General features: G+C 37.4%; 1 protein-coding gene across 4 annotated transcripts in view; it reads left to right on the forward strand.

Annotated features, from left to right (window-relative positions):
* Positions 1–5,897: 5,897 nt before the first annotated feature.
* Positions 5,898–23,009, forward strand: part of CWF19L2 (CWF19 like cell cycle control factor 2) — a 73,771-nt gene continuing 56,659 nt past the window's right edge. For 3 of the 4 annotated variants that reach the window (XM_084781490.1, XM_084781489.1, XM_084781491.1), the window contains exons 1-7: positions 5,898–6,050; positions 8,143–8,253; positions 9,961–10,083; positions 15,090–15,203; positions 15,884–16,003; positions 17,334–17,424; positions 22,385–22,500. In XM_084781490.1, the coding sequence (XP_084637616.1) occupies positions 5,958–6,050; positions 8,143–8,253; positions 9,961–10,083; positions 15,090–15,203; positions 15,884–16,003; positions 17,334–17,424; positions 22,385–22,500 (768 nt within the window). In that variant the 5' untranslated portion in view covers positions 5,898–5,957. Of the gene's footprint in view, positions 6,127–8,142; positions 8,254–9,960; positions 10,084–15,089; positions 15,204–15,883; positions 16,004–17,333; positions 17,425–22,384; positions 22,501–23,009 lie in introns of all 4 variants that reach the window. The other variant, XM_084781492.1, reaches the window with a different exon arrangement.

Here is a 23,009-nt window from a genome sequence, read left to right on the forward strand (position 1 = left end):
TAGCACTTGGGAATGGAGACTAGATAGGGGATCACAAGTTGAAGAACATCCTCACCCTCACATATAATTCAGACCAGTCAGGGACACACAAAACTCTCTCTTATGGGAAAATACCCTGCAGCTTAATGAGTGGGGTCTACACAAAAGCTCAGTTAACCTCATTCCTCCACTTAGCATGCTCCAACTGTTGGCATGAACGAGCAGGGCTGAGCAGCTGCCACTAAGAACACTTGATCTACAATTTCAAAAATATTTCGTGGAAAAATTTCTAACTCCTGAGCTAACTTATCAATCTGTGAGGTTTTTCTAATGAGATGGAATAAGTTTGCTCTTTGCAGAGCTTAATTTAGACCAGGAAAAATCTGTTAAGAGAAATAAGACATTTATGTAGATTACCAAATCTCAAAACTAAAAATATGCAAGTTATTAACAATGATAGTAACTTATTCAAACAAGCACAATATGTTTGAGAAATGAACTGACAGTTTCCTTGACTACACAAAGTTCAAACATGTAAGCCAAGACTTGTCTACTTATTTTGCCTATAGAGAAAAGTGTATGCTAATTGGCAGATTTTATTGTAGAAACACAAAAATCTTCTTCAGACTATTACATTGGGAGATTGTGTCTTATTTTTAAAACCTAAAACCCTGTATATGGAAGGAGGTACTTTTTTTTTCTAACTTGAATATAGAAATTTCTAATGAGAATTTTCTCAGTCCAGTCTCATGAGAAAAATTTGGTGTGAAATATCTCAACTAAATGAATTCTTTCAAACCCCATCTGAAGTGAGAAATGCTAAACGTGATATTTGTTCTTCCTGGATGAGAAATATAAAGAGAGCACATCAGTTTGATCTCAGAAGAGCAGCCATCTGGTCAGCACACACTGTTCAGGAAAACAACAGATGTAACTTTGAAGAATGAACTGTCACCATTACTGAAAAAATGATCTTTTCTGACAAAAAAAAATTCCCCTCTATTTATTTTTAATTATTAATTATTTTTTAAATTACCGTTTTACGGGGATAAAATAACACCTTTGGAGTTTGACCTACAATCCCCATATAGTGTGTCATCACCTAGAGTGATGTTTCTCAAAATGTAGCTCCTCAGCACCCAAGTGCTTTACCTGCCACTCTCCAGTTGGCATCCACATTTTTAGGACTGTCCAGATAGATGAGCTCAAGTCCCTGGCTGGAACACTGGTCTATGCATTTCACTGGCTCCCTGGGTGATTTGTGTGTATTCTAATGGAGAAAGGGGATTTGGTTCAGTTCTCTCTTAAAAATCACCCCAAACACCATTATAGGAGTCAGAACATCCAGGCTTGGAAAAAAGTTTACCAACAAAAGAAAAGATAGTTTCATAACTCTCTGAAAAATATTCTTTTCAACTTGGGAATGAGAATGCTTTCATTATACCATGGGGAAAAAAAGGGTAAAAGAAGAAATTTATAGACAACTTTAAATAACTGCAAAGACAAGTAAATATATGATTATTGTGAGGATTAGAGGTTATTTGGTTGGCTGTTTTTTCTTTTCTTTAATTCTTTCTTTTTCTTTTTTTCCTTTCTTTTTTTCTTTTCTTTTCTTTTTTCTTTTTCTTTCTTTTTCTTTCTTTCTTTCTTTTTCTTTTTTTTCAAGTGAGGATTTCACTGTGTAACAGTCCTGGCTGTCCCTGTCCTAGAATTCCTTTGTAGACCAGGCTGGCCATGAACTCACAGAGATCCACCTGCCTCTGCTGTTCAAGTGTTGGGATTAAGGGAGTGTTCCACTACCCCTTGCTCAAGAATTGTATATTATGCATGTGAGACAAAGTGGTGTGGGAATTTTGTTTTATCTATTGGACGGACTTGACTCAGTCTTTACAAATGTCATAAGGCAAGTAATATAATTGTTGGCTCTGTTTCTTAACAATTAAACTTTATTATACAACCCAACTATTTTATAAAAGAGGGAAAAAAGGTTAAAGGGAAACACTATAATCAAGGTGGAGTCCCTTGGTCTTCTTCCTGAATTCCAGGCCCAGGATGGCTCCACACAGTCTATCTCAAGGTTAATCTCAGGGAGTATCATGGTGTGTCCAAGGGCAAAGCCCACCAAGATTCTTTCACCTATGACAAAGCTTACACTCTTTCCCACAGATAATGAAAATGTTCACCCTGGTGACATCTCTATCTTAACACCTTTTACAGTTAAAATTTAGAAGGACACTTTACTCACTTGTTGGGGACCACAAATGGTGGTGGTGATTTGGAGAGAAGATAGCATGTGAATAAAAACTAATTGCTGCTCAACCAGAGAGAATCAATGACTTGTTCCAATGTTGAAGACCTACTGAGCAAAACTTTCCTTGTTTCCTATAGTATTTGTAACAAGAAGGCAATGAATATAGAAGGCATTCATACCATAAAGATTGGTGAGAGAAAAAATTAGTTTAGTATGGTGTTCTAGTTTTATTCCAGTGTGACAAAGATCATGATCAAAAGCAACTTAGGGAAGTGTCGATGCCGCTCCTGTCCAGCAGGAAAGACACCAATACCGGGAACTCTTCTTGCAGCAGTTTTTATTCAGGATCCTTGACTACCAGAGTGACCCCGGGAAAAGCTCCCACAGAACCTTTATAGTGTGCCTGGTCCTATCAGAAACTGCCACGTCGTCACTCCTGGTTGGTGCATTCGGATCACGCCACCTCACGCTATGCCTTGTTTGAATCATGCCACCTAACGTCATGCCTTCAGGCATGCACATAAGGGGCTTGCTCACTGCGCATGCGCATAAGATTTACTCACTGCGCATGCGCAAAAGGGGGCGTATTGCGCCGGGGAAGCAGCAGGGGGCACTGCTATCTGTGGCTCTCCACAGGGTAGGAAATGATTTATCTGCTTTACACTTCCAGATCAGAGTCCATCATTGAGGAAAGTTAGGGTAGGAACTTGAAGCAGAAAACAGGGAGGTGTTGGGGGTTGGTCTGATGTATTTTGATGTTAATTAATAAAGAGCAATCACACCTGGGCAGGACAAATGAGATAGGTGTGACTAAGGTTCCTGGGCTTGGAGAGACACAGAGAGAATTTTGGGGAGGAAGAGAACAGAGGAGAAGAGAGAAGAAAGGAGAAGAAGGTTGCACCATCATGGGTTAGGTAGTGGAGAAGCACATAGCTGGTGTGGATGGAGAGACTTGGCCCAGAAGAAGAACATTAGCAAGTATTTAGGATTATGGATGGGAGGAATCTTTATAGAAATTATTAGAAGCAGATGGCATGGGATTGGGGCAGGTATCCCATACCTGCTCCACTATGGCAAGTGGTTTAGAGGATTGATATCTGCCTTGCACCAGGTTAACTAAGACTATTTTGAAATATAACAGGTGTCTGTGTGTTGATTGCTAGTGGGTTATACTGCTGTAATAATAATAATAATTGTATGGTTAATAATAAACATTATTAGGCCATATTGGTAAACTTAACAACAACTTAAGGGATGTTGTTTGTTTGCTCCATGGCTCTATTGCTCATAATTGTTTAAGATCACCTGTAGAATGAATGGTGTCACCCATAATGGGTGACACATTATTTAACATTACATTAATTAACAAGCAAGATATCTCTCTCCACCCCACACCTGTAGGTCAAGGTGATTTAGGCAATCTCTCAGTCAAGGCTTTTCTCTAAAATGACTCTAGGCTGTATCAAGTTGACAAACGTGATTAGGACATACAACATCAAGTCATTGACTAGGAGATATTACCAAAGTATGAAAATTGTTACCCTTGATTTACACTTTAGCATTTAGTTTGGAAGTTCTGTATGCTTTAGCTTATTAGATTCTCACAGAAGCTGGAGTGTTCAGTGTTGTTACCATTGTACGTTTAAGAAACCAAATGTAGTAAATAATGTAAAGGGGTGTGGCTAAATAAGTGGCAGAATTATTTAATATTCCAAATCTGTCTTCAGAACCTGCACACTAACATCTCACTAATACTTCTGAAATCATCACAGATTTAACAGATGGGAAACAGATTTTCAGATCTCTGTTACTGGTTACAGCATATTGCCCGAAAAGACTCTTGGTCTTTCTTGGCTCTTGACTTACAGTTAATGATAGCCAAGTATATGTTGAAGAGGAATTAAGATAGGATTAATATTAAGGAGGTCATATGATTTATTATCTAAACTGTGACCCCTTTGAAAGCTAAATAAAGAGCTGTTGATAACTGTCAGGGAAACAGATATAAATTAGATGGTCTAATGCATACTATAGCTAGGATGATATAGGTCATCCTCATAAGATATGTTGCAGGGAAAGGAGGGAGAAAGTTCAGCCAGAAAAGCAGTGAAAGCACAGCTACAGGATGGCTTCTATGCATGGCTCATCTCTAGGAATCACGAGTAGGTAGGTTTTTCAACATGTCTGTGCCTAGACTGTCCTAACAGGTGACATCTCAAGGTCTAGCAGGGCATTGGCCTTACCTGTGTTATCCTCTACACAGTAGGAGCAGCAGGTGGCATCAGCAGGATATGGACAATTTCTCACTATCAGCCAAGCTTGACTGTCAGATCTACCTTAGCTGTAACAATATCAGCATGGTCTCTCATGACCACAGCATGTTGGGACAGGGAACTGGTAAGATAAGGGAGAATGTATCAAAATCTAGTTTTTAGTTTCTTGACATTTTTATTTCCTGTGACTCTTTTCAACACAGGGCCTCATGAATATTGAGCCTCAACAACGAAATGAACTTTCAAAGCTCTTCTGCCTAACAGAGAAGCAATAGTTTATGGTATGACCTTCTCTGTGCTATGTGCCATTGGTATTGGCTGAGCAAGTGAAGCAGCCATTTCAAACAACTCTGTTGAGGCACAACCATGTAGTGATTTAGATTCACAAACTATTCAGGCTGTTGCTTCCCAAACATAGTGAATCAAATCAAATGATATCACTGTTTTGGGGAGAAGGGATTTGTTTATAAGTTTGGCAATTTACATTTTGCTGAATTGCCGAGAGGTAAAAGAAGAGAGAAATAGCTTATTTCAATTTTCCTATTACCACCCCTGTGAGGCAGTCAAATGAAGCAATATCTAGTCTTTTGATACAGAGACTTATTTATGCAAAATGTAATGAGTATAACGAAGAGGTCACTATTTTCTTTATGAGAGATAATTTTACATCCAAGGCATCTTTCCTCAGGGTGATAAGGACTCTTCCTGTACACAGGCTTGTGCAACACCAACGGTTTCTCTGTGTAGTCTTGGCTGTCCTGGATTCACAGGCTGGTATCAAACTCACAGCAATCCACCGAGTGCTGGGATAAAAGGTGTGCTGTTAATGAATGTTTTTTTCTTCCTGTAGTTAAGTGCATCACGTGGGTGCAGTGTCTGTGGATGCCAGAAGAGGGCGTTGGATCTCCTGGAAATGGAGCACAAAGCTTGGATCAGAATTTAGGTCCTTTGAAAGAGGAGTTAGCATTCTAAACCACTGACCCATCTGTTCAGTCTTGTTTTAAATATATTTAAAGACACCCATCAAGGAAATACACTGAATCTAAGGAGCACTTTCTCCCCCTTTCCTTCATGTTACGAGTTTCAGATCAACATCCGTTCCTGTGAACCGTCACAGGAAGTCAGGCATGAACGTTATAATCTACACTTAATTTATAGAATTATGCTGATAACAGAGGAGTTGGTATAGTGCAGGCTGATAAATAACGCATGTTGATATTAACTCGACGCTTAGCGAATCCAGTACATTTAAAAGGTAAACTTTGCAGCAGGCTTCCAAGCATCCACCGAACCTCCTGGTGCCAGACCTTCTGATCTGCGCCTGCTCCGTTGGCATAGCAACGCCCCGCCCCGTCTACTCTGAGCCACTACTTGGATATCAGGATTTGCTTTCTAAATTACGACAGTCGTAAACAGGTTTCCTGACGGCTTCCTCGCTTTACGACAACAGCGGTATGGCGGCGTTCGGTGGAAGATTTCAAAGTGCTGCTAGTATCGAAGAGCAGAAAGAACAGACTCGAATTGCCAGGGCCGAGGTGTTACGCCAGGTACCTTCGCTTTGGAGAGTTTTCTTTTTTTCCTTTTTAAAACTGGGGCTTGTACTGAGGGTTTCCTGCACGCAAGGTAAGCACTTTTCCCAGAGACTCTATCTTTAGCTCTTGAAATTCTTTAGGTTTTTTTTGTTTGTTTGTTTTTGTTTTTAATCTTAGATAGGGCCTCAGAAAGTTATTTAGAGTTGTAGGACCCGAGAATCCTGGAGATAGCTAACCCCCTCCTCTGGTCACTCCGATGTCTTGCCTTGTCTGTAGTTTCTTTTTCCCAGATAGTGTCGGCTCCAATTTGCTACTTCTCTTTGCGGAGAGATATGACTGATTCCCTTTCAGTTTTCTTAGCTGTCATTTATTCTTGACATTTCCACCGCCTGGATCGCTCAGTTTCTGTGTACTGTACCGCATCTGACGACTCTTACGAGTTATGTCGAAGCCCGAGTTATTGCCCTGGCTATATAGGAAGTGGAACACCTTTGAATACACCGGTGTTTCCTCAGCTCCTCTGGCTTACCGTTCTTTTCAGTTTCAGACTTAGGCTAAGGCTTTATTGATTGAAACACTGTTTATAGGTGGTTGTGAGCCACCATATGATTACTGGGAATTGAACTCAGGACTTCTGAAGAGCAGCCAGTGCTGTTAACGCTGAGCCATCTCTCCAGCCCCAAATAATTAATTTTTGGTTTTTGGAGACAGAGTTTCTCTGTGTAGCCTTGGCTGTCCCGGACTCACTATGACCATCTATAATGAGATCTGGTGCTCTCTTCTGGTGTGCAGGTGTACATGCAAGCAGAACATTTTATATATAATAAATCTTTTTTAAAAAGAAAAGAAAAGAAACACTGTTTAAGGGACTCAGAGTATGTGTCTCCCCGCATTTTTTTTTAAGTAAACAGAATTCTTGTTAATATTGAAATGTACAGAATTCATAAAAACGGAAGAAGTAAGTAATTGAAATACCTTAGCAGTTACTCATGATTTATTGTGACTGTGAACAGGGCATATTTATATTTGAGTAACAGCAGAATGTTTGGTGATTTTTTTTCATTTTTTGGCTTTTGTTTTAAGATAAAAGAGTTTTGTTGTTGGTGGTAGTGTTTTATTTTGTTTTGTTGTTGTTGTTTTTTGAGGCAGGGTTTTCCTATGCAGCCTTGATGTCGTGGACTCACTTTGTAGACTAGGCTGGCCTTGAACTCACAGAGATACAACTACCTCTGCCTACCCTAAAGTGCTGGGATTAAAGGCATGCCACCATGCTCGGCAAGATGAAAGAGTTTTAAATAAGTCTAAATGTGTATTAAGAGAAGAAAAGAAATAGTGTAGGCAAGAAAAATGAGTAATGACTTCGGTCTGTTTTGTTTTGTTTGTTTTGTTTTTTTTTCAAAAGAGACAGGGTTTCTCTGTGTAAAAGACCTGGCTGTCCTGGACACACTTGGAACTCAAGGAAATCCACCTGCCTCTGCCTCCCAAGTGCTGGAATTAAAGGCTTGTGCCACCACACCTGGCTTTCAGTTACATTTAAGGGGGATAGAGGTGAGTAGTTAATCTTTCACAGTTAAACTGTTGTGATTATTTGCTGATCTCAAAATAGGTATAGTAAATGCTCTTCATTATTGTATGGTATTTCAAGCAGTTTTTGGAGAAAATTCTTAGTAAGCTGTGACAAAATTTATAGGCATCTACATACAGTTTGATAAGGACCAAACTCAGCTTTGGAATTTGAGAGGTGATGACAAAGCAGAAGAAACGTCTTTGAGTGTTGTTGCCTGCTGTCTAGAAATGTTGCCTACTTTAAAGGCAAGGAAAAGAGTCAGCTTCATGGTTTTGGAAAAGTCTATAAAGAACTAGGCAGAGGAATGATGGAGATTGAAGTGATTCCAAGTCATATTTGCAAGGGAGAAAGGAAGACATAGACTAAAACATCATATAAGTTTTTAAACATCATTTCTACCCTAGTAGGAACAAATTTATTGGTAAGAATAGATCATTTATTGACTAGGAATTTTCATATGACAGTGCTACCAGTTTTTGTTTTTGTGTTTGAAAGGCAGCTGTCAACTGTCAGTTTGTCTTTTGTGTGTTTTTGTGGTAGGCCAAGAGTAGTTTTGAAAAACAACAAAGGCAAAAAGAACTTAAGCAGCTTCGAGGTGAGGACAAATGGATGCTGCCTGATGTCAGTGAACGAATTGAACAGTTCTCACAGGTGAGTATTAACAGATGTGCTTCATGTGATGATATGACTTATTTTGTTTTTGTTTTTTTGAGGAAGAGTCTTTATGTGGCCCTGGCTGGTCTTGGAACTTGTTATGTAGACCAGGATGGCCTCAAATACACAGAGATCTGCGTGCTTTTTCCATTCAGGTGCTGGGATTAAAGGCATGTGCTGGTATACCTGGCTTATGCTTTAAAAACAAACAAACAAACAAACAAACAAATAAAAACACTATTCAAGTCAATATTGAGGAACAGTTTTTTTCTTTACATCTATTTATTCTCTCTCTCTCTCTGTCTTTCTCTCTCTCTGTGTGTTTGTGTGTGTGTGTGTGTCCAGGGCAGGTTTCAGAGGACAATGTGCCTAAGTTAGTTCTATCCTACCTTGTGGTTTCTGGGGGTTGAACTCAGGTTGTCAGTGACATTTTCACTATCAGATTGCTGGCATTATTGAAAATTATTTGACAACATGATACATGTCTTGACTACAGGTTCATCATGATATGAGAAGATTTTGTAATGTGTGTTGACTGGTAGATTTAATTATAAATTGGTGGTCTATTTGTAGTAAGTTTCTACATCTGAAAGTATATGTTTTAAGATTCATATCTTTTTCCCTCAATTAAGCCTTCTTTTCTATTTTTACAAGTTTCTAGCAGCTTGTCTTTTGGCATGTGCCCCTCAACTGTTTTGTTTTGTTTTGTTTTGTTTTTTATTTTTATTTATTTATTTTAAATTGACATATGTTAATTGTTTACATTTATAGAGTGCAGTATAATACTTTGATTTATGTACACATTATAGGAACATTTAGCTGAGGTTATATGTCTATAATATTCTCACTTTATTTTTGGTGAAAATATTAGAAATCTGTTTTTTAGAGATTTCTGAATGCTTGTTGTATGTATATATCTGTATATATTTGATAATATTGTTTACATATAAATAATTTAACTAAAATTTTACTTTTTTTTTTCTGGTAAGAAATCAGAGCTACTTCCTTTATTAGTTATGTTTTTAAAATATCCATATTATCAGTATGCCCGGCTAGCAATCAAGACACTAATACTTGTTATGTTTTAAAATAGCCTTACTTAACCTAGGGCTGGGAAGACATTAATCTTCTAAACTACTTCCTGTAATGGGGCAGATTTGGCATCCCTGCCCCAATCCTGTGCCATCTACTTCTAATAACTTCTATCAAGCTACCTCCCATCCATAATCCCAAATACTTGTTAATGTTCATCTGGGCCGAATCTCCATCCTCACCCGCCACGTGTTTCTCCTCCATCTAACCCATGGCGGCCTTCTTCTCCTCCTCTCGAGACTTCTTGTCTTCCTTTTCCTTTCTTTTTCCCAGGATTCCTCTCTCTCCCTCTTAGCCACACCTCTATCTCCCCTGCCCTGCCCAAGTGGGATGGCTTTTATTAATCGAAAGGTGGGTCACAGAGACAGCAAGCAGTAATTAGCATCAAAGTACATCAGACCATCCCCCCAACAATTAGTAGTGCTTATCTTATAGAAAGTGTGTTAAGAGTCCTTAAAGAATTTCATATTCTCTAAGTAAGTAGAGTCATAATCTTCATTTCTTTTCATGAAAGAAGTTTCTTGGAGCATGGACTTTTCTTCTTATTCAAAATGTCTTCCTGTTAAAGTTAGGTAACATTAAATTCCCTTTAAACTTATTCAAAATTATTAGGAACATTCTGTGAAGAAAAAGAAGAAAAAGGACAAGCATTCAAAAAAAGTGAAGAAAGAAAAGAAAAAGAAGAGCAAGAAACAGAAATGTGAAAAACAGAGTGAGTCGACTGACAGTTCCTCAGTAAGTGAGCATCAAGACTGGGTGCTGCAGCTGTAGAGAGCAGTGGACTTGAGCAGTATAGGAACTGATGGTGCAAAAGACCCTAAAGTATCACTACTTATGATAGAAAAATGTCTAGAAGACAAGCACTTGGAGTTCCTTGGGGAATACTGGCTCTTTACATTGTTGGGTCCAGAAAATGGGATACCACTTAGTCATCACTGTTGCTTGGAGACACCAAGATAATAAAATGTGCAGGTAAACCAACATTGAAGAGCATAATGGGAAGGAGAGGAAACCACTTGTATGTAAGTGGTTAGAATATTATAAGGGAAAGCAGCAACAAAACAAAACAAAACTATTACAGAACTAAGGAAGAAGAATTTTAAAACTGGGGTCAAGTTTTCTTTTATATTTCTGTTTTCTTCATAGAAATTAACATCTAAGTCTTCAAAGTACAGTTTGTTTTGGACCAAAAAGAAGAGTGTGTTGGGTAGCCGGTTCTAGTCTGCAAGGACTCAGAATAAAAGAAAGCAAGCCACATTTTATACTTATTTTCAATAAGAAAGAGGTTGTGTGTAGGGAGTGATGGCCTAGAAATGTTTAGGGTTGATTGCTTCTTCAGGCAGAATCAGGTTCTGTCAGCAGGAAGGCAGACAGAGTACAAAGTCTTAGTGACAGGAAGCCATGCAAGATAAGTACTAGGTCAAGTTTTCCTGTAGCACTCCAAATATGTGGTGGATAGAGACTGGGGAACGCAGAGGAGTGGAAAAGATAGGGGTTCTAGAGCTTTATCTGGTTATGCAGTTAGGAAGGTAACAATATGATCTGATTTAAGAATGGGAAGGCGGATATGTATTGGTTGAAATTCTTTGTTTAGGTTATAGTAGGCTATAAAAACTAAACAATTTAGCTCATGTGAAAAAGTGGGAGGGACATAATATTCAGATGCAAACATCTCATAAGACATTTAAGCGTAGAAAGTAGCTTGATCTCAATAACAGCTGGAATTAGTGTTGTGAGTGCGTTATAATCGTACCTGTTGCAGTGTTTGTTTGATTCTTATGAACTCCACTTTTCAATAAAAAGGTGGACTGTGGCAATATCATTTCACTTCTCCTTAGTTTTACATCAGCCCATTTGGCTTGACTTGTAATACCTGGCAAATAACTTAGTTTGAAATGAATTTGGCCAATACTTGCTTCTGAACCAGTCTGTTATGGTCAGAACTGGAACTGGGAGCTAGGGTTGCAGGTGGGCTCCCAGGGCAGGGATGTCTTTGCTACATGGTATATTTGACTTGTATTTTGGAGTTGACTATCAGCTTGGATGGGTGGCTAAGATGGTCCTGTGATTTCTGATCTGATAATACCAGAAAACTCACTTTAGTAATTCAGCAGGAGAAACAGGCTTTGTGGAAGATGATGGGTTTATTTTCTTGAATTCAGTATATATTAAAGATGGTAATTAAGTCACTGAAGCTTTAGCTGGACCAAAAAAAAAAAAAAAAATCCCGAAGGAGTATGTAGAGAAAAAACAAACAAACAAAGTGTAGTCAGAATATGGAACCCCAAACAACGTGAGTATTCAAAAACACAGCACAGTTGTATGGAGAGCAGGGATTGACCCTGACATTGAACCCTGGTGCCCCCTATTTGACCACTGCCCCTTGGTGGGGAGGCCTGATGGCACTCAGGAAGGGGAAGCAGGCTATCTTGATGAGACCTGATAGGCTGTGATCATATGGTGGGGGAGGAAGTCCCCTTCTGTCGCAGGCCTAGGGGAGGGAAATAGAGTGAAAGAGGGAGGGAGGGGGAAACGGGAAGATAAAAGCAGGATGCAATCTGAATAAATTATTTAAATTTAAAAATTTAAAAACATAGTAAAGAAGAGAGAGTGCAGGAAGGAAATGCATAATAAGCACTGAGGGTTGGACTGGAGAATAGCTTTAAAATCTTGAACATGAGTTATCAACAGAGTTGAGGTTCTGGAGCTAAAGACTGGAATACTTTGTTGTGTTTGGAAACATAAAACCCATTGATGAATTTTGAAGAGTTGTCACTAGTGTTAAGAATATAGATAAATGTTTGACTGTGCAATTATTCTTTCAGAAATATTATCTAAGAAAAGTAGTCCTGCAGAGATACCTAAGGACAGAAATGTCCTCCTTGCCCTCAAAAAAGGATATGAAATGTTTTTAGCATACAGATCTCTAGGCCATCAGGGCCTGTCCTTTGAAGCAAGTCAGAAAGAGAGTACGGTGGCAGGAGAGAGACCAAAATACTTGGAGGTGGACCTACCTGCAGTAGGAGGAGTTTGACAGGAAGTTAGGCCAAGCATAACTGTAAGTAATTTTCCAGGGGGTTGCGGCGAATAGGTAGGAAGTGAAAGTGGCCTGTTCTTGGTAAAGTAAGAATAGAGATCATTTGTTGAGAGTATAGGAAATGTTAGTTGATAGGAAGCTCCAGGAGTGTGTGAAGAAGATACCAGGAGTCTGAATATTAGAGGAAGGAAAAGGTGATTGTGGCTTCTGTGGTCATAGAATTTACTACTTAAACCAACTAAGGATCAGTAAGGTGAGTTCTGGTTTCAATAGTATCTAGTTAACTCAAGTTTGCAGGAGGTGATTGCTTTTGTCTGGGTTGGTACTGTGGTGATGGAGTGCCCAGTGGCAAGTAGTCAGCATACTAAGCCAGAGAAATTCCTCACTAGAATTCCTGTGACAGGACCCTTGAACCCAAATTTCATTATTTTACTTTCTTGTAGCAAATTGGCAGTTTTCTAAAGAAATTACTAATTGTTTCAGGCTATAAATTCCCATTTTAGTGCATGATATCAAGAATTATGACTGAGGCACTAATTGATTTGACAATATAAACTTGAGTTAGACTAGAAATATATATAAATATATAATGATTATTTGTAAAAAATATGTATGTAAATAAATATAAATAAATTCAGGCATTTAAATCCCAATTAAGGCATAAATGAATGAATTAGTAGACTCTGCTTTGCCTTGGGAAACAGTTGGTAGTTGATATGGCAGAGCATAAATATATTTTAAATGTTGATTATATCACTTGACAGACATACTTGTATCTTCATGGGATAGAGAGATAGCTCAGTAGTTAAGAGCATATGCTGCTCTTCTCAGAGGACTGAAGCCCCATCATTCTTAGCATCCACACTGGATGGTTCACAATCGCCAACTTTAGCTTCAGCTCCAGGACATATAAACAGTGTTCTGCACCCACGCCAACCCCCCCCCCCCCCACCAAATAAATCTTTTAAAAATCTTTAGGAAGTTTTGAAGGATTTTATGAAGTAGAAGAACATCAGTTTCTTACAGGGACTTGCTTCAGTTGGTAAGAGTATTTGCTATAAGTATACAGTAGTCTCAAATACTAACACCCATGTAAAAAGCAGAGTGTGGCTGCACATGCCTAAAACTCAAGCAGTATGTTAAAGCAAATAGGTTTTCTCAGGTCTGGTGGCTTCCTCATCCATGTTCAGTCAAAGAGTCTTACAAAGGAAATAAGGTGGGGAGTGGTAGAGCAGGACAACCTAATGTGTTCTTCTACTAGCCTCTACATACAGGCCTATGTGCATGTGTTCCCTTGTGCACACACACATGCTATAGGGTCACACATGTGACATGACGCGCGCACACACACACACACACACACATAGGCCTATGTGCATGTGCTCCCTTGTGCACACACACATGCTACAGGCATCACACATGTGACATGACATGTGCACACACATACATACAGGTTTGTGTGCATGTGCTCCCTTGTGCACACACACATGCAACAGGTATCACACATGTGACATGACATGCACACACACACACATACAGGCCTATGTGCATGTGTTCCCTTGTGCACACACACATGCAACAGGCATCACACATATAACATGACATGCGCACACGTACATACACGCGCGCACAGACACACACAGTATTCATGTCTTAAGGAATTTAGATTCTGTGGTTTGCTTTTATATTTGCTTATATGACCCCACTGGCCTCCATGTTTCCCAACTGTACACTAGATGGTATTTTGCACAGATAAATCTTAGGATCTTAAGTATTCAATAGCTCTGACGAATATATTTTAGAGCCTGACAGAACTACATTTCTATACTGATTCTCACAGGTAGAAATTAAGTTATGTGGGGAAATTACTTAATATTAGGAAACCTTTTTCAACTATTAAAAAAAGTTATACATCACAAATTAGTTTTAAGACTCAGGATGGTAATTGGTATGACGATACTGATTATGCTGCTGACATTGAGAGGAGGTTGATATATTTGTTTACAAAAAACTCCCAAGTTTGGAATAGTGTGGAACATAAGGGACTGTGACAGTATCATAGTTTCTCTGATAATGTGACATTTAATGTTTCACCAGCCTAGAATTAACTAGAGGTCTCTGCAATTTTAGATCTAGGAGAATCCCCCAAATTTAGTACTTGAGGAAACAGCAAATTCTTTTACATGGGTGTTATTTTCTTAGTGCTATTGAAGCAAATTTGCGAGTGCGTCAGAATGTTGGTAGAAAGTGAGCCTATCTGGTGCTTTCCTTTCTTATGGTTTATTTTTGATATAACTCATGAGAGGAAGAGTAAGTTTTGCTATGTCTTTTGGGCTCAAACCAAGTAGGATTTTCATGTTATATTTTGAGATTTTCCATTGTTACTTTTTAAAGGGGAAAAACAATGAGAAGATCTCTTCTAAGAAGCTGAATTAGGGCCAGAGAGATGGCTTAGAGGTTAAGAGCACTGGCTGTTCTTCCAAAGGTTCTGAGTTGAATTTCCAGCAACTACATGGTGGCTCACAACCACCTATAATGATATCTGTTGCTCTCTTCTGGCATGCAGGTGTACATGCAGGCAGAACATTCTATACTTAATATATAAATTACTTTAAAAAAAAAGCTGAATTATTTCCATTTAATAATGTAGGTATATACATATGCAAATTTGTGAATGTCATATATATATGCTAAATATTCTTAGAGCTCTGAAGACGTGTGGGTTGAGGCTGTTCCCTCCCAGACACCTGACAAAGAAAAGACCTGGAAAGTGAAAGACAAAAAGCCAGAAAAAGAATGTGACAGCCATGTTATACAGGTGAGCACCTACCTGGTCTCAGAGAGAATTGAAAGCTCCTAAGAAGAGATGGATGTTAAACTGATGATTATAACTTCTTCGTCAGAAGAACTAGGCATTGGCAGTAATTCATACACCCTTTCCACAGAAATGCTAATAGTTGGTGTTCTGGCAGGCCTTCTCCTCCTACCATGGAAGGCGGATGCTCATCTTTGCTGCAGCATTTTTCTCTTTTGAGGGATTTACCTAATACTATTCCCTTGTCTGACCCTCCTGTATGTGTCTAGTTCAGTTGCAGCTTTTCTTTCTCTTCCTCTTGTATCTTAATTTGTTCATCAGTACCTATAGTTGAATAGCAAAGTAAATTTTGAGTTCTGGTTCATATACCTAAAAAAGAATATAATTTACCCTCTTAGCCACAGATAAAGGAAGAAGGGTGAGCAAGAGCTGGTGTTTGATTGTTTGCACCAGACCCTATGTTAGCTGCCTTTTATATTTGTTATTTTGTTTACTTTTTAAGACAAATTTGAACTGTGAGTACTTTTTCACAGTCTTAAAAGGGAGAGAATAAGGTGCAGCAAAAATGAGGAACTTCTTGATAGTGGTTAGCCATGCAGCATTTGCTCCTGCCTTGTGCCTGCAGTCTCTGATATTAAGAAGCTCTTAAGTGCAGATTGAAATGGCTTTATTTTTTTAAACAGCGGGATGAGTGGATGACTGTTGATTTTCTGTCTGTTAAAACTGTATCCTCATCATCACTCAAAGCTGAAAAGGAAACTCTAAGGAAAATAGAGAAGGAGAAAGCCCAAGCGCTAGAGCAGGTAAGAAAACAGTTTCAATACTTTAAATTTACCTTGAATAGATTAATAAGTTGTTTTTTATGTAAAAACCTCATTTGTAATGCCAGTTAATTTGTAAAATACTTTTTTACTGGTGTTTGATAACGAGAACTAAGAAATGTAAAACAAATATTTTAAAAATAATTTTTTTGTAGCAAAGCTGTTTAAAGTATACTAAGGGTTGAGAGATAGTTCAGCAGTTAAGAATACTTGATGTTGTTCCAGAGGACTCAAATTGGGCTTCTAGCACCCACGTGGCAGCTGACAACTATCTGCAACAACAGTTCTAAGGATTTTGAAGTCCTCCATTGGCCTCTGTGGGTACTACATACATGTGGTGCACAGCCATACATGCAGGCAGATGATGCATATAAATACACATAAAAATGGCTCTAATTTTTATAAACGTATATACTAAATTCAGGCTGGAGATAACCATAGGCTCAGTGGTTAAGATCACGTCCTGCTCTTTCAGAGAACCCAAGTTCAATTCAGAACCCACAGAGGGTGGTGTATGGCGCCTGTACCCATGTTCACATGCACACTTAGACATAGGCACATAAAATAAAATTTTAAAAAGACGTATACTCGATGTATAAACCTAGGTGAATGTAGGTAACAGTTAAGTAGTCAAGATTCTCATGAATTACAGTTGAAAAATCAACTGAGTCTTCGGTGTGTATAAAAGTATAGTCATCCTAAGAATGCTTTCAAGGACACATAAAACTCCATAGAAAATATTAAACAAGCATGTTTATGTTAGTGTTTCACTATGATGTCAAGAAAGCAATGAGAAATACCTAGAGACCGAAACAGATGGGATTTAAATCAGAGTTAAACACATGAACCTACAAAGTGTAGAAAAGTACAGCTTGTGGCTTTCAGAATTTATCTTTATAATTTATCTTGAATGTAATAGAGATTAACAAGTGAAAAATACAGCCAGTGATTTTGAGAGTTCTGTGATCAGTATTGTTTTTTTCTTCCAGTCTAATTTTAAATGTAAGTATGGTAATTGTGTTGGTTTGTAATCAAGGTGCTACCCATATAGAGCATCAAAGGACAAGACTTTTGGAATGTCTTGTCTAAGTCTGAGTTAGACTTGAAGGTTCTGAGACATGTAGGTGTTGAAGAAAGACACATAAACATGAGTTAGACATTGTTACCTACACGTTACATAACTTGTCTTAAGAATTTTAAATGATTTGTTTAGGCATATATATCTGACAGTTAATTACCTCAAATTATTTAGTAATCATTTCCATGGTGGATTCACTTTTATATTCTAACCTTCCAAAATGCTTTGTTCTAGTCCAAACTGCTAGAAAGAGAATTGAATCCATACTGGAAGGATGGTGGAACAGGTCTCCCATCAGAAAATTGTATACCACCAGTTACTAAAGGTATCTCTATATTTTTGTGGACTTGTAAGCATTTCTCAGTTTCTAGTAATGAGACAGGTAAAAATGATTAAAGTATGTTATATACATGTTTGAAAATGTCATAGTGAAACCCACTTTTATACAGTTAATATATAGAAATAAAATCATACAAATTCTTGTAGTTTAGTATTTCTATTACAGGGGCTCTTGGGGATCATGCTTGGGGATGAATAATAAAGACACAGTGTAGAAATAATGTATGGGTTTCCCTATGCCTAATCTAGCTCCCAAATAATGACAAAGAGAACTATTAAATTTGTTAATAAGGTTTAATGCAGATTTTCAGCTATTCTTAGCCAGATATGCCAGCCTGGCTACTTCCCAGCCACGTGCCCCGTTACCTGCCAACTTAATTTCTCCCTGGCTCTTCCTGCTCCATCTTTGTCCTCATGGCAACCTTTTCATAGTGACCTTCTCGCCTTTCTACTCTTTTCCACTTGGGATGCTTCTCTTGGGGTTGCAAGTCCCACCCTAACTCTCCTGCCCAGATAATGGCTGTTCACCTCTTTATTAACCAATCAGAGATGATGGACAAGACATTGAGACAGGAGGTTTTTTTCAATAATGGCAGTACCCATGTCTGGACTGCAACCAGATTTTTGGGCACAGAAATCAGCATCTGAATACACAGTGTACAAAACCATCCCTCAACAACATGGAGACATCTGTTAGCCTTTTGGCTGGCCAGTGCTGCAGCTAGCCCATCTAATTGGACCCTGCCATTGCATCCCTGCTACAGTTCCTCTCTCTCTCTCCCAGTTCCAGCCTTGCCCATGCTTCTAGGATGCCCGCCCCAGCTCTAGCTCCTATTCCTTTATTTATCATACTCTGCATTCTTTTCTCATATTAAAAATCTATTAGCATGGTATGAGAGGTTCCAAAGTTTACAGCAGGACTACCCTTAGTGTTGCCTTTTGGCCAGATTGGGGGCAGTATGACCCTCTGTGGGCCAGATTGGGGGCAGTGTGACCCTCTGTGACCTCCCCTATAGCGTCTTGCTTTTTAACATGCTAATCTCAAAGAGTTCTTTTTTTTAGGCCAGTGGGGAAGTGACATTTACATATAGAAAGCAGGTAAAATGGGGCATGGAAATGACTACACCAAATATCCTGCTAGCACTTGACTCTGGCAGCATAGCAATTAACAATTGAGAATACAGTTAGGTAGCCATTTGATACAATATGTATGGTTGTAGGTCACCGCAACAGATTCTAAGAGAATGACTTCAGTTTTATTTATAACAGAATATTTATGAAACATATAGTCTTTTGAAGTTTATATAAATCTTTAATATTTGGAAAGTATGTATTTGGAAGCAAGATGACTAAATACATACTGTTTTGTGTGCAACTATGAGTCGTGAGTTTCTATTTTAAATGAGGTAAGACAAAGCATATTTATGTGAAGCCTTATGTTACATTTGATTTGATAAATATTATAGCAATGTATAAAATATATTTAGTGTGAAATTTATGTAAATAATGTATAAGCATTAAACATGCAATCTTACTGCTTTTAGAAATTCTTCATGTGTCAGAATTCATAAAGTTTGTGTTGTTCTTAGTAGAGTGCTATTATTTTCTATAGATGGAGATAAAATATTTGAGTATCACATAGACATACTTTACAATTAAGAAGAATACATAGTACTCAGTACATTACATTGCTAATTCAGCGATAAGTTTTAGTACAGTTTAGCCAGATGAACAAAATATTATAAATAATGTTATCTTTTTTTTGTAGTTATCTATCTGTAATATACTTTCTTGATTTTTATTTATAATTCATTTCTATTTGGCTGCTTCTTAAGTTCTTTATTGTGTGTAAGCATGAAGCCACTGAATTCATCTCATAGACATCTTTAGAATTCTTCTACTATGTTATTAGCTACTGCAGGGTATTTTGTTTTTATCATGGGCAGAAATGTCTACTGGGTTAAGTAAGTACTAGTAATGTTAGTCATATACAGCTGTCTTTGAAATACATCTTTCTAGAAAGTTAAGAGGGAACAATGAGTTATCTTACTTTGACCATGTCGGTTATGATTTTTTTTTTAAATTTCTCAAAGTCATAGATTAAAATGAGGTCATGTTTCAGTAGAGCCCAGAATTGACACTAAGCTTTTGGATTTGGTATTCAGCAGGTTCTGAAGGTCACTGCATGTGAGAGACCTGGAGTTGAGCCTTGGCTAGTGTCTTGGCTTTCAGAAAGAGTAGAATTGAAGAATCTAAGAGAAAACACTTTTTCCGTTTCATGCTTTCACTACTGTTTCCCATGTATTTTCTTAGAAAGAAAGTGGCAAAAGCATTCTGTTTTTACAGGCTCAGATTCCAGAGTTGAAATTAAGTTTTATAAAGTTTATTGTACATTTTACTGCACTTGCAGATATATGATCATTTTTGTTTAGAATATGTTAGGACTGGAACTGTTAGTAACGTGTGAGTGTTAAGGGCATGTTAGCATTAAGTACTTGAGGGGACACATTGGTGTGAAAGATTCAAATTTTGGAGTCAACTCTTTTTGGAATTTGAATTTGAATATATCCATTTAATAGCTTTGTGACATTGGGAATGTGTTTTGACCTTTCTGAGCCAAATTTATTGGGATGTGATAGAGAATACTGACAGTGCCTATTTTACGAGTTATTGTGAGGACTGAAGAAATTTTCTAGTATGGTGTCTGGAATCTATAACCCTCCTTATTGATGACAACATCCAGTACTTACTGGTCATATATGTTGAAAAGGTTTTATTAACAGTTTGTGAAATGATTAGCATACCATATTTTTAAAAATTACTTTATTAATCTTAGTTTTATTCTCAGAATAAAACTTTATTCTCAGAATAAAAGCTTCATAGGCCATACAATGTTATTTTAATTTTTATTTGAGTAATGAGAATATTTATATAACTTATTGTACTGGGCACATTCATATATCAGCCTATGGTCACAACAGTCATGTAAGGAAGTGGGTTTTACTGTCCTAATTATATAGCTCAGACATCTGAGCCATTTGTTTCTAATCATATGAGTAGTTGGGGTGAGGTCTCAGATTCCTAGAGAAGTGTTCATTACTTCAGGTCTCTGAGAAGACTTGAGGGTTTTTTTGTTTTTTGGTGTGGTTTTTTTTTTTTTTAATCATGTTCTTAGTCAACACTGGTTTAAGGGCTTTTTCAGTGAGCTTTTTTTTTAATTTTTTTTTTCTCCTCTTTTTCCTCCTTCTCCTCCTTTTTCTTGGACTTTCTGTTACAGTCTTTATGTTTAAAAGACCTTTACAGGACTGGAGAGATGGCTCATAGGTTAAGAGCACTGCTTGCTCTTCCAAAGGTCCTGAGTTCAATTCCCAACAACCACATGGTAGCTCACAACCATCTATAATGAAATCTGGTGCTCTCTTCTGGTTTGCCGATGTACATTCAGGCAAAACATTGTATACATAATAAATAAATACATCTTTAAAAAAAAAGACATTTACAGGTGGCTTTAATTTGCTGCTTTATTTAACACAAAGATGCAAAGGTTCAAATAAATGAATGACTTGTTTTTTTGATGTTAACAACTATTTAGTAGTAGCATTCCTGATGCTCAATTTATTGTTTGTTTTTTTATGAATTTGTCTTCAGAGATAAATTTGTCATCTGTTAGATCAGCACATGCTCTTCACCTCTGAGCTATCTCTCCAGCCCTCCTTAAGCCTTTTTTCAAAGCCTAACACACATTGAAAAGTAAGTGAACTACAGATGCAAAGCAGAATGAAGATTGTCACAGAGTGTCATGGAATATCAGCACATAGTTGGAGAAGCAACAGTTTTAACACTCCAGAAATGTTTTTGTCCCCTCCTAGTAACTCTGTCACTATCCTGTTTTCTGACAAAAGATGAGTTATACTCTTTGCCTCTTTAATTTTTTTTTATCCACATTTAAAATTCTTCCATAGTGTGGTAAGTAGCTTCAGGTTATTTATACTCCATTTACGAATGGACCATGATCCTCATGTCCCTCTCTGGTCATGTACATTTCCATGTTTGAGCTGGTATAGGCTGTTCTGATATGAAAATTTTTATGCATGTCTTCAAGAGCTTGTGTATCTTTCTTAGCTTTAAAGCTGGAGGGATCTGAAAGCAGTCTTCATTGGATCAAGAAACTCTGGAACAACATTTTAATTTAAGTAATCAATTAAATTTTTTGTATAGATTAAAAATATAATGAGAGAGAGAGAGAGAGAGAGAGAGAGAGAGTGAGAGAGAGTGAGAAAGTTAGTTTATAGTTTCTAATCACAACTTAGGTTTAACTTTTAACTTAACAACATTATTTTCTGTAACTTCCTTATTTATACTTTGTGTGATTCTCTCCTATCTCTCTCCTGTGTGTATATTCATTCCTTATTTCTGGGAGTGATAATCCCCATATATATTTTAAAACAAATCCAACTCATTTTCTTGAGCTCATCCTATGGAATTTTCTCTGACCTTCTAGTTAGCAATAGTGCTTAAACTGAGCATAGTAGCACATACTTTTAACTCTAGGGTTTAGGAGGCAGAGTCAGGCAAACCTCTGTTGAGTTCAAAGCTAGTTTGGTCTACATAGTAAGTTCCTGCCTATCCAGGGCTGCATAAAACCCTGTCTCAATAAACAGACAAATGATCCTTAACTTCTTTGATCTTTCTGTAACTTTCTTATATTATATAGTTTTATGCTTGTTCTCTTAAATTGGTATATGCTTATAGGTATTTTTGTTTCTCTTTTCTTCATCAAGCCTTTGTAGCTTTCATAAGTAGGCATTTAAATATATGATGAATTTTAATTGTGGTTATACTGTTAAACATTCAAGGAAAGTACTTAATTTTATACCTTAGAAGTAAATATTAATTGCATAATAACCACCTAAGAAATATAACTAATGCTTATTTTTGGAATTTAGCTGCAGGAGTAGAGGATGGTGGATTAAGCTGGCTAAGAAAGTCTTGTCAAAGAATGAAGGAACGAGCTAAAAAAGAAAATAGAAATTATGAAGATATTGTAGCTGAAAAATATGGGGTAAATATTTGTGTTTTTAATATATATATTTTCATAGTTACTTGAAAAAAAACTGAGTGTCTTTGTTTTGAGTCATGAAACATTTTTAATCAATATTAGATTTCAATTTATATTAGATTTATCTTCATCCATTTAAATAATTTTCTGCTTCTCAATATGTAAGGATATTGCTTAAAATGTTTTTATAGTTATTTATGTGTGTGCTGTACTCAGGAATGTGTACATGCAAGAGGGCCCATGTAGAATTCAAGGGGACAGTTTACAGGAGTCAGTTCTGTCCTTTCATGATGTTGTCTTCTGCCATGTGGGTCTCGGGAATTGAACTCAAGTCGTCAGGCTTGGCGGCAAGTGTCCTTAGCCACTTAGACATCTTGCCAGCCCACCCTAAAACTTCTTAAGATTAACATACAGAATGTGAAATCCAAGTGTGGAAAGATTAAAATGTACTTATGAATAATGTACAAGTTGCATTCTTTCATAAGAAAATTTCAATAATACAGGAGAGTCTC

Source organism: Acomys minous (genome assembly GCF_964271855.1).
Source record: "Acomys minous genome assembly, chromosome: 5".
Classification (NCBI taxonomy): Eukaryota; Metazoa; Chordata; class Mammalia; order Rodentia; family Muridae; genus Acomys; species Acomys minous.